The sequence below is a fragment of the Trachurus japonicus genome, chromosome 2 (genome assembly GCF_045865225.1).
Source record: "Trachurus japonicus isolate A0001 chromosome 2, Traja_1.0".
NCBI lineage: Eukaryota > Metazoa > Chordata > Actinopteri > Carangiformes > Carangidae > Trachurus > Trachurus japonicus.
This window is the reverse complement of record NC_140908.1, coordinates 14,590,079-14,602,378: the sequence shown is the minus strand read 5'-3', so window position 1 is coordinate 14,602,378 and position 12,300 is coordinate 14,590,079. Positions and strand designations below refer to the sequence as shown.

Here is a 12,300-nt window from a genome sequence, read left to right as displayed (position 1 = left end):
CATGAACAGCAGAGTAGCCTACCACCTTCTTTTTTCCAAGTGAAAATGTCAAAATCCATATAATATTGATAGTAATATGTGCATTGCTTTAGAACACAACTGCTGTCAGTGCAATACAGCAATATCAATAAAGTGAGTAAAAATCTGCTAAAATAAAGATATTTGTCTGTAATCTACAGCTCTCCTGTCACTATACCAATAAAAATTAATAAAGCATTGAAGTAAACATTCACATGCTAAGGTTTTACTTTATTTTTCTTTTAGAAAACTAAAAACTTAGCTAAATTAAAGAGATTATTTAGAAACAAAATACTGAGTTCCTATGAGATGGACTAGTGTTTTGTTCTTTGTTCTTTATTTTATGGACTGTACAAATTATCTGGAATATATATTTTTTACTATGACTGTTTTTCATAACCTATTTTTTTTTTCCATTAGTATTATAGCAGAAGGGGGTAGGACCTGAAAAGTTTTTAACTTCTTCTTACCCCTTTTGAAAACGATAGGCACCTTCTTTAGAGATGATGATTATTACTGTAATATACATTTTTTCATTGTTTTTAGCTTTGTTATTGTTTGTTTTGTTTTTACTCTTGACATGTTCAATAAAGAAAATGAAATGAAATGAAAAAACTGAAGAACATAAAAAAAAAATGAAAACAGGATCATCTGGCAGCTGGTACGGTAAAAAATAAATAAATAAAAAGTTTAAAACATTTTATAAAAATAATAAAAATGCAAGTGTATTTATATTGAATACATATAAAATACATTGAGATTTATTCAGGGTTTGGGAAAAGTAAAAAAGGACCTGAAACATGTAGGCTATGGACTTCATTTCCCATAAGCCACCACGTTGGGACGACAAAAAAATCACATGCCTCTGTTGACATCCACACTTTAAACATTAATGTAATACTAATATGTTGTATTAATTGAATTATTCAAACTATGTAGCCTCAAATGCTTTTAGCAAGTAGCCGGTAGCATTAAACTACATTAGCTGCTTTTTACACCGTCACCGTTTCCTCTGTGTTAGTTTTTATTTGTCCACTTCCGTTTAAATCTCCAACGCGGAAGTAACAACTCTCCAGTCAAACATGTCAACGTGCAGCAGCAGCAGCGGCAGCTACAAACCTGTGAGCCATGTCCTCTTCGACATGGATGGATTGTTATTAGGTGTTGATACCTACTATACTTTGTGTTTTATGTTCAGTTACGTTCCGCAACTTTTGAGTCCGTGCGTGCAAATTGATTCCCGTAGAGAAACCGGCGAATTAAGTTAACACATTCCTACTTCATAACTTAAATAACGCGCACACTGAACATTGTTTATGTCTATTTATAACATTTTTAAGTGCTGGAAAATTCGGCGTCATTCAACACTAATATAATAAACAAAGAAACGTTCATATTTGACGTATTTGTTGAGGAGGAAAAGCGCCTGTGATAAAGACAGACTTTTTAAAGTTGAGATTTCAGTGACAAAGCTTCTTTGTTTATAAGACACAGATATGCCGAATTAAAGATGACTACCTACTTATTATACTTAAAGTGGAAATTATCATATATAACCGTTTCACACTTTCTCCCAAGCCTGAATGTTTTAAATTAGCTAATTTTTCAATAGAGTTTGGCTGTAGTTTGGCAAAGGAACAGCTCCTCTGTTCCTTTGCAGGCTAGCAGGGCCGTTGCTAGGAATTAGGGGGCCCCTGAAAGAATACTAAAGTAGCCCCCCCCCCCCGACTTTTCAACTTTCTTTTTTAAAGCAGAACTTTGCAACTCGGCCGGAAATAGCTCGCTCCTTCGTTGGTTTCTCTTTTTTTCCCTCTCCGGAGCTCCCCCACAGTTCTGGTAGGCACATGTCACTGTCTAAAAAAAAAAAAAAACTCGCCGCCACCACCTCCTCCACCCCTCCCACCCCCCTACACGTGCTTGTGTTTACTGCTGAAGGTAGAGAGGGTGTTTGCTAAGCCCTGCTAACACGGAGCTAATGCTAACACGGAGCTAATGCTAACACGGAGCTAACGCTAACACGGAGCTAACGCTAACACCGAGCTAGCGCTAATACGGAGCTAACGCTAATACGACCACACACAGGCACAAAGACACAGACATACACACACAGGAATAAAGGTTCCAAAACGCGAAGGTGTGTGTGTGTGTGTGTCATGATGTACATTATCTTATAAAAGACCCATGGTGTGTGTATCTGTGTTAGCATTAGTTCCCCGTTAGCCACAAGCTGAACTTCATCAGTAAACATTTCATGTTTCCATGGTTTCCTCCGACTTTCCGAACTCAAACCAATCACGATTCGTGACATGCATGACGTCATCTGCGTTCTTATCTCGTACTGCCGTAAGGCAGTTTCTCGCGATACTTCTATCCATTGACGAGATTTGTGACACCGAGACGGACGACTGATCTTGCAAGTGCGGTTTTCAGCCAGTGGGGGGGGTGAGCGCATTGGCCTAGACCCCATTCACTTCATAACAGGTCACTCAACCATCACAGTGACTCTGAGCCACAATAATTACAGCCCAAATCCTGCATAGTTCTGCTTTAAGACTACGTTTGTATTATCATTTTTTATACTTTGTTTTGATGCTAATGCAGCATTACTATGAGTATTAGTCAGGGTCTAAGCAGAATAATTCAGTCATACAAAGATTAGACTACTACTAGGTTTTTTTGTGGGGCCCTAGGTACTGGGTGCTGGGCCCCTAGAATTTTTTTTTTTTTTCCAACAGCTTTATTTAAAAGAAGTTGACAAGTACAAATGGTATACAGGGAACAGTAGCCTATATCCTAGAATTATCATCACCTTTCTCCCCTATACAACGGCCCTGCAGGCTAGTCTGGATTTATGCACCAAATATTATTTTTTTCTTTAGGCTAATCCTAAATGGCATTTACCTAAGTGCTTTCTTTACGTATTTATTTTATTTTCTGCTTCCAGACACAGAGCGTCTTTACACCGTGTCCTTCCAGGAGGTGTGCGACCGCTTTGGGAAGCAGTACACATGGGACATCAAGTCCTCGGTGATGGGGAAGAAGGCTCTGGATGCTGCCCAGGTGATCCGCGACGCTCTCGAACTTCCCATGCCGGCCGAGGAACTCCTCGCTGAGACCAGACAAATACAGGAGAAGATTTTCCCCTCCGCCAAACTCCTACCAGGTATTTCTTTTTTCTTTTTGGTTTATTTTACTTTATTACAGGAAGCATTGTGCACTCTCCCTGCACTGTCCTATTGTTACCTATCATGTTTTATGTTGTATTCTTTTAACTTAAATAAAAAATAAGCAGCTCAAAGTGCTTTACATGATGAAAAATAATAAAAACAGAGAGTACATTTAATGAGAAATTGTTCTTAATTGCTCGCCTGGGTAAATAAAGGTTAAATAAATGCATAAAAACACACACACACACACACACACACACACACACACACACACACACACACACACACATTGGCAATTTGTAATTTGCAGTGGGGAAACACTAGAGAGTGGATAGAAAATAAGATAAAATAGGTAAATAAAATAAAACAAAATGAAATGACATAAAAATATATAGATGGAATAAAACAAATGTTTAATATATAAATTATTCAAAGGAATAAAAATGGACATACTGCATAAACTTATGTTTTATGTTGTATTCTTTTAACTTTGTGCAAAAAAAAAAAAAAAAAAAGCAGCTCAAAGTGCTTTACATGATGAAAAGTAATAAAAACAGAGAGTACATTTAATGAGAAATTGTTCTTAATTGCTTGAGAGAGTGGATAGAAAATAAGATCAAATAGGTAAATAGAAATGAAATAAAACAAAATGAAATGAAATAAAACAAATGTTTAATATATAAATTATTCAAAGGAATAACAATGTAGATACTGCATAAACTTATGTTTTATGTTGTATTCTTTTAACTTCGTGCAAAAAATAAGCAGCTCAAAGTGCTTTACATGATGAAAAATAATAAAACCAGGGAGTACATTTAATGAAAAATTGTTCTTAATTGCTTGACTGGGTAAATAAAGGTTAAATAAATAAATGAAATAAAAATATATAGCTAGATGAAATAAAACAAATGTTTAATATATAAAATATTCAAAGGAATAAAAATGGAGATACTGCATAAACTCAAAGTTTAGATTTAATGAAACATAAGAACAATTAAAACAATAATAAATCTTATAATAAAATTCAGTTAAACTCCAAATAGCAATCAAATTCAAAACCACAAATGCATCATGAACTCAAATGCTGCTCTATTCTCAACTGGAGGGTGGCCTATCATTAGCTGTTGCGTGGGCTGCAGTCCTCTTTTATTCCTGCACGTAGGAGTGCTGCTCCTTCTGTCTGTGTGTGTCTACGCTCTGCAGCCGATACAACACAACACAACACAACACAATACAACACAACACAATACATACAATGAAAGCGCATCTTTGTAAATGTGTCCGTTTGGGTTACACACACAGGGATGGATGGTGATTGTGCAGGTGCGGCAGCGGCGGCAATCAGCTGATGTCTTTTCATCCTCAGAATGTCATGTCACCGTCGAGTTACAATTGAGAGCAACTCATTTGTTTGGCAGCCGCTGATTGTCAGGGTCGACTTAGCACAGGAGCCATTATGCAGGTGCTCATTGTTTTTTGTCAGCAGCCTTCCTGGTGCTGCTGTTGTGCTATTTGTTATTCTGTCCCTGTTTTTCTATTTATTTATGACTGAATTTCTGCATTTCTTGCTTTATTTCTGAATGCATTTATTCATTTTACACCTTTCAAGTGTTATTCCTGCATTTATACATTGATAAATGGACAATAAGTCGTTGAGTAAATGCAAAAATAGCATTTTTTATTTCCAAAATAACTTTACTCGTAGGGATGTCACGATTATACATTTTCTTGGTACGATTATTGTCAGAGAAATAATCACAGTACAACAATTATCACGATTATTATGCACTAATTAATTTCACAACACTATGAATGAATGTGTAAAATCAAATATAGTGAAAATATAACTACATTACTCAATGTTTACACAAAATATTTCAAGTATCTATTAATGTATGACCAATTCTTAATCCCCAGGGGAAACGTTTGAAATATTCAGGTCATAAATTGTCATCTATACCAAATGTTTGCGTTTATTTTAATCGTTTTTTGGTTTGTTTTGCTTTATGTTTTTATTATAAATGACACGCTAACATTTAAATTCCTACCAATTCAGTGTTACGTTAGATAAATGGACCAGTATCTGTGCATTTACCTTTATTTTTGCCAATAAGGTTCCAACATCAAATTTTTGTGAAAGTAACGGTATCTTTACGATCATTTAAAGGGATAGTAGCATTTTTTTAAAGTGGGGTTGTATGATCTACAAATTGCCCCTAAGTACTTTAATTGCAGTAGAAGACTCTCTGCACTCCTCCCGTTAGCAACGCCAGCCCATAATAGCCCTGCCCAGAGATTTACAACATACAGTGTTGTGAATGGACCCAAAGAAACGGCCTATTTTCGCGGCCTAAAAGAGGTTTTATAGTTCATACAACCCCACTTTAAAAAAATGCTACTAACCCTTTAATTGTGGCGTTTAATACCACGATTAATTGTGAAAACAAGTAATCGTGACATCCCTATTATATAGTCATTTAATAATATATAATTTTAAAAAAGTAGCTGATGTATTTCTAAGCGTCATGTGTTTGACCAGGCGTGGAGAAACTGGTGCGCCACCTGCTGAAGCACAACGTCCCCATCGCCGTGGCGACCAGCTCGGCCGGGGCGACGTTCCAGCTGAAGACGAGCCAGCACAAGGAGTTCTTCGGCCTGTTCCGCCACGTCGTCCTGGGCGACGATCCCGACGTGAAGAACTCCAAACCTCAGCCAGACTCCTTCCTGGTCTGCGCCTCCAGATTCAAGCCGGCCGCCGCTCCAGAAAAGGTCGGTACGAGAGATTATTGGATAGGTATTAGAGATTAGAAGATTTGAAAGAACTAGAACTAGATGAAGGTTGTAAAGTTTGATACCACTGGAGCTATTGAAAGCTACTAGGGGTGGGAGAAAAAATCGATTCACATAAATATCGCAATATCTTTTTTGACGATTTTTAAAGGTGTACAGAAAAGAAAATTGAATTTGAGCCCACTCTGGGTCATAAAATTAGTGTAATAACTCATCTATCAGACGATGGAGCCCAAACTTTGTGCAAAAATCTATTTTTGAGTAAATCTGGGATGAAAGTGTGTATTTTTTTTCCCGCATTTGATAATGCAGGCGCACGGATTATACGTCAGCCTGCTCACGATTCACCAGCCACTGATATTAGATCCTTAAAACCTTTACAACCTTTAAATTGATTTTTTTTTTCAAAAATCGATTTTTTTTTTTTGATTTTTAAATATTGTGCAATGTGCATTTGTTAGCCTTTTTAACATACAGAGAGTACAGGTTTTGAAAAGGGTTTAAGTTCACTTTATAATGGAGTAGCCTATGTTAATTTATAGGCTCCTACAGTATTTGTGTGCAGATAAATGTTAAAAATGCTAAAGACTAAAAATCGAGAGAATCTGCCATATCGTAGACACGCAATTTAAATCGAATCGCCATCCAAAAAACTGTAGAAGAATCGAATCGGGAGAAAAGCATATCGTCCCAGCCCTAAAAGCTACTGTATCTGCACTTTGGAGGATTTCTACTACTTTTCAAAAAGCCGCAGAATATGTTGTGCTATGACTAAAATGACACAGAATATCTTAAATTAAAGGGGAGACTCTCTACATTCACCAGGAAAAAAAAGGGGGTTCGTAGCATGTTCCGCTTTTTAGTTATCCTCATTTGAATACAGCATGTTTTCTCCAAATTCGGCAGTCTGGGAGGATAATTCTGCGAAAAACAGGTTTAAAGTGAAGGAGACATTTTAAAGCAGAACTCTCTTTGGGCAAGATGCGTTCATGTTGTGAGAGAGCCAGTTTGTTTTGATATCGTGACTTTGATTACATGAAAACAAAGGGTTCACCTAGGGTTCATAGGTTTGATGAGAGACTCGTTTGCTATGGTTACGTGATGGCGTGATCAGGGGGCTTCTGGCCGTCCGTTCACGGCCGGTTTGGTCCGTTCTTTTTTTTTTTTACTGCTCTTGTTGTTTTTTTCTGGCAGTAGATATAGACGCTTTGTAAAAAATTTTTTTTAAAAATGCCGCCTCGATTCGTCATGTAATCCTGCGATCGCGTATTTACCACATGTATTTTTTTTTTTTTACCAGGCCTACTGCCACTCTTGTCTTTTAATGACTTTATTTCAGTATTTTATTTATTTCAGTATTTATTTCGCACTTATTCTCTCTTTTTTCCATCCGGTTTTCTTTTTTTTGTAACGTTGGGTTTTAAAAATGCCGCTTATTTCGGGGCTTTCTCTTAGTGTCACATCTTTTTTTAAATTTATTTTTTAATTTATTTAAAAGGTACATTACAATACACATTAATGAAAATCAGTACTGGTGTACAGATGTAAATGCGTTGGAGTTAGCAGCCTGCTAATTTGCATCCGCAGTCCCTCGGCCGGTAATAAATCCTGCTTTGAGTCTGACCAATCAGCACAGAGTAAATCTCAAGCCCCACCGGGACTTTTTCAGTGCCGATCTGAGTACCTACCCCCAGGCAGGGACTCTAACCTGGGTCTCAAGATGACAAGTTATGATGCTGTGCAGTGAAGTGGTATCTTGAGTGCTGCATCCCAAGATTTGCTGCTGTTTCACCCCCCCGCCCCCCACTCTGTAAGCTGCAGGAGCTCGAGGGCCCGTTCATCACTGCTTGCAGCCTTAATTATATTTATACTTTTTAAATGTCAGTGCATTTTCCAACTGGAGTCAGTCTGCCTAATGCACTGAGAAAAAACAACACACAGTGAGAAGATCTCTGGTGAACCACAAACTGTCACTCATCTCCACCAGCGGTTCAGCTCCCGTACAACTGTTGCAACATTTTCTTTTCTTCTGGTTTACACTGTATTAATGTCAACAACTGCAGTGTGTATTGGGTTATTAATACTATTGGAAAATGAGGAGTCTGAGCTAGCTTGTCAGCATGCTAACTGCATTAGAAGGAAATAAATGAGGGAAATAGAGGCAGTATCAGTTTTAAAGTGATACACCAACATTTTTTTTTCGTGTCTTGCCTCACTCCCGAGTCCATGACCAGCAGATAGACACCATCCTCTCGACTGTGCGTGCAGTAACAAGGGAGATAGAGCCGTATCGCCCGTAATTAGCTTAGCTCAAACACTGGAAGTGTATGGGTAGTGTTAGCCTGCCTCCTACCCGAGCTGAAACCAGCAGTCAGAAGCTGATTTCATTTTAGCTCTAAACTCTGTAAATATATTACTTTATGGACATTTCAAACATGTTTAGGTGAGAAAGTAGCCGTTTAGATCAGCAGTGTGTCGTTAATTTGTCTAAATACCAGCTGTTTACTATTTTGTTCGGACGAATTTTGTGCTACTTAAGCTAGCCGTTGTGACCAACGCACTTCCGGTTACTTTCACAAAATAAAACACCCGTTGCCCTTTACATACAGAAAACCATGACGATAGAATTTGCGCTTTTACTTTGAAATAGGAAGCTAACCTACCCTCGATGTAGCTAGCTTGAACCAAAATAAAGCGTCTTTGCTTGAACCCTCCGTTTTGACCGATCTCGTCCCGTTAGCGGCATTTGACCGCTCAAGATGCCTTACCGGAGAGTTTTGTCAGCTCTGAGACGAAGATCGGTCCGTTTAGAGTTGCTGAAGAGTTTCTCTGATGACTTTAGGTGGAGGCAGGCTAACACTACCTATACACTTCCAGTGTTTGAGCTAAGCTAATTACGGGCGATACGGCTCTATCTCCCTTGTTACTGCACGCACAGTCGAAAGGATGGTGTCTATCTGCTGGTCATGGACTCGGGAGTGAGGCAAGACACGAAAAAAAAAAATGTTGCGTATCCCTTTAAGTAATCCCTTATATAAGCTGATGCCAGGGGTTAAGGTTTGATTACATATCGTGGTTGGCCAGGGAATCCAGCCTTGCCCACTCTGAGCACCCTGAATGACAGCCACACAGAGGGTTCCAGTGCAGACAGAGACTGACAGGAAAGGGAGGAAATTCATGGATGTTTTCACACTCCACTGGTCCATCGATGTGGCGGGATATCCCCCGGTGGTCCTTGAGGGCAGCCCAACTATGACAGACAGGTCTGGTGTCAGTGTGTTTGTGAGAGTGAGGGAAAAAATAAAAGCAAAGCAGGACAAAGAGGGTCCCAGTGAATCAATGTTGATACTGTGGCGGCTGAATTATTTTCCAAATGCTTCCATTATTTTGTGATTTGTGTTTAACTTTTTTTAAATAAAACTCAAAACCTCTTAACGATATTTCAAATTAAAAGTCTATCAGATCTATCTTTTTTTTACCTGATATCTGCTGTTTTTTCATTGGCTCCCTCCTCTCTTCTGATTTGTTAGCCATCCTGTCGTTGCTAGAGCTCCAGAGAGAAGAGAAGATAGGGTTTGATCCTTAAAGGGAAGGTTCAGCTTTTTTTGAAGTGGGGTTGTATGAGGTAGAAATGGCCATTAAAGTGATATGCCAACATTTTTTTTTCATGTCTTGCCTCACTCCCGAGTCCATGACCAGCAGATAGACACCATCCTTTCGACTGTGCGTGCAGTAACAAGGGAGATAGAGCCGTATCGCCGTAATTAGCTTAGCTCAAACACTGGAAGTGTAGGGGTAGTGTTAGCCTGCCTCCTACCCGAGCTGAAATCAGCAGTCAGAAGCTGATTTCATTTTAGCTCTAAACTCTGTAAATATATCACCTTATCAACATTTCAAACATGTTTAGGTGAGAAAGTAGCCGTTTAGATCAGCAGTGTGTCGTTAATTTGTCTAAATACCAGCTGTTTACAATCTTTCTTGGACGAATTCGGCGCTACTCAAGCTAGCCGTTGTGACCAAGGCACTTCCGGTTACTTTCACAAAATAAAACACCCGTTGCCCTTTACATACAGAAAACCATGACGATAGAATTAGTGCTTTTACTTTGAAATAGGAAGCTAACCTACCCTCGATGTAGCTAGCTTGAATCAAAATAAAGCGTCTTTGCTTGAACCCTCCGTTTTGACCGATCTGGTCCCGTTAGCGGCATTTGACCGCTCAAGATGCCTTACCGGAGAGTTTTGTCAGCTCTGAGACAAAGATCGGTCTGTTTAGAGTTGCTGAAGAGTTTCTCTGATGACTTTAGGTGGAGGCAGGCTAACACTACCCATACACTTCCAGTGTTTGAGCTAAGCTAATTACGGGTGATACGGCTCTATCTCCCTTGTTACTGCACGCACAGTCGAAAGGATGGTGTCTATCTGCTGGTCATGGACTCGGGAGTGAGGCAAGACACACAAAAAAATTTTTTTGGTGTATCCCTTTAAGTGCACTATCTGCAGTAGAAAGGTCTCTGCTCCCCCCACTTCAAAAAGCTAAACTATCCCTTTAAAACCACATATATTAAGCACAGGAAAAGAATAAAATATTTGATCTTTAACGATTTGTATGGCCTTGTGTGCTTGAAATGTGTTTCCGACGTTAACGTTAGCATTACACACACTAGACAAACATTAGAAGTTAATGTGACCCTAGAGAGCTCCGAGCTCAGATGAACCGCCGTTGTTGCAGCAGGTAGAGGAGATGTGGGAATTCATGTCAACAATATGTCAAACAATCTGCACACTATGTCCTATATTTAATGGTGTTCAGATGCCTGCGTGTCACCCGGTGGCTTTTTATTCAGGGCTAATGTGTTCCATTCGCAGTAATACAGGCCGGGTCTGACAGACAGACACACGCTTTGATCAAAAGTGGTGAGTTTTCAGGGTTCACGGGCTGTTTAAGATATATTTTCAGACACTCTGGAAGCCTTTCGCAGCGTTGAGTCAGTCGAAAATAGCTGCCAAATATCTCACTAACAGTGTGACGTCTGACCTACTTTAATAAAAACAGTTGCACTGTAGATCATATGTAAAAAAAATATGCTAAATTTAGCAAATCTACTTAACTCTTAATTGCGATCAGCTTCAGTGTCTTTGTTTTCAACTTGAGGTTGATGAAATTAATGCTCGATGTAACAGCTCGTGAAACAGCTAATAGCGACGAGGTGACGTCAATCCTTCAGTTTTTTCAAAACGGTTGACAAAGAGAGGGAGGAGAAAAGAGACGGTAGTTATTGTTATACTCTGCTTCTGCTCTAATTTTAGTCATATGGTCGGTTAATGCTAATGAATGAGGCGGCTTTTAAGTGCAACTGATGGCCAGGAAGCATGAATCACCACTGATACTGATGGATACCTTGATCATTCAGCTTTTATAATACAGTAAATAACATCTCCAGATGGTATGCTTTTTAATGGAGTTTTTCAGTTTGTTTGGGTAGGTTTGATAAAAGGATAATATACAAACAGGAGTACAGAACACACAATATTATAGAAATATTTTAGATTCAAAAGTTGATCATTGATATTTGTAGCAAGAATATGGCGATAAAGGTATGTAAATGTGCATTCACATTTAGAAGTGGGAATTAGTTGGAATTTGTGCCATTTTTATACCAGCAAAGTATCATTATTATTTTCCATTTGTATTTGTTTGTTGGCGAATCAACAGTAGCCGAGGTAACAAATCATGGCCAATCTTCTTAAAGGGATAGTTCAACATTTTGGCAAATTGGCCGATTGCCATAATCGCTATAGTCATAGCAGTAGGTTTGTTTCCTTTATTTGTCGGTGCAAGCTATTTTTAGAACGGTGGAGCAGAGCCGTGAGCTGCTCAGAGCTACGCTACGGAGGCTCATTATGGGATTTCTTGGTTTCCTTCATCAAACTCATCAAATACACAATCCAACAACTCCACAACGCTCTGGTGGACAAGTTGTGAGCTGCACATTCACCACGCTATGAGATAATAACACAACGTTACCACACAGAGTTGTTTTAGAGGGAAATTCATGCAAAACCACTGATGCGTGTTGCCTTCAGGGACAGTTTTTCATCAACAGTCTCTGTATTTCCCTCTAAAACAACTCTGTGTGGTAACGTTGTGTTATTATCTCATAGCGTGGTGAATGTGCAGCTCACAACTTGTCCACCAGAGCGTTGTGGAGTTGTTGGATTGTGTATTTGATGAGTTTGATGAGGGAAACCAAGAAATCCCATAATGAGCCTCCTCTGTAGCGTAGCTCTGAGCAGCTCACGGCTCTGCTCCGCCGTTCTAAAAA

The 12,300-nt window shown here is 38.9% G+C and overlaps 1 protein-coding gene across 1 annotated transcript in view; it reads left to right on the top strand.

Moving 5' to 3' along the window:
- Positions 1-1,087: 1,087 nt before the first annotated feature.
- pudp (pseudouridine 5'-phosphatase) overlaps positions 1,088-12,300 on the top strand; it is a 45,310-nt gene continuing 34,097 nt past the window's right edge. The window contains exons 1-3 of the mRNA XM_085802364.1: positions 1,088-1,179; positions 2,963-3,181; positions 5,725-5,954. Of these exons, the coding sequence (XP_085658490.1) occupies positions 1,101-1,179; positions 2,963-3,181; positions 5,725-5,954 (528 nt within the window). The 5' untranslated portion in view covers positions 1,088-1,100. The remainder of the gene's footprint in view (positions 1,180-2,962; positions 3,182-5,724; positions 5,955-12,300) is intronic.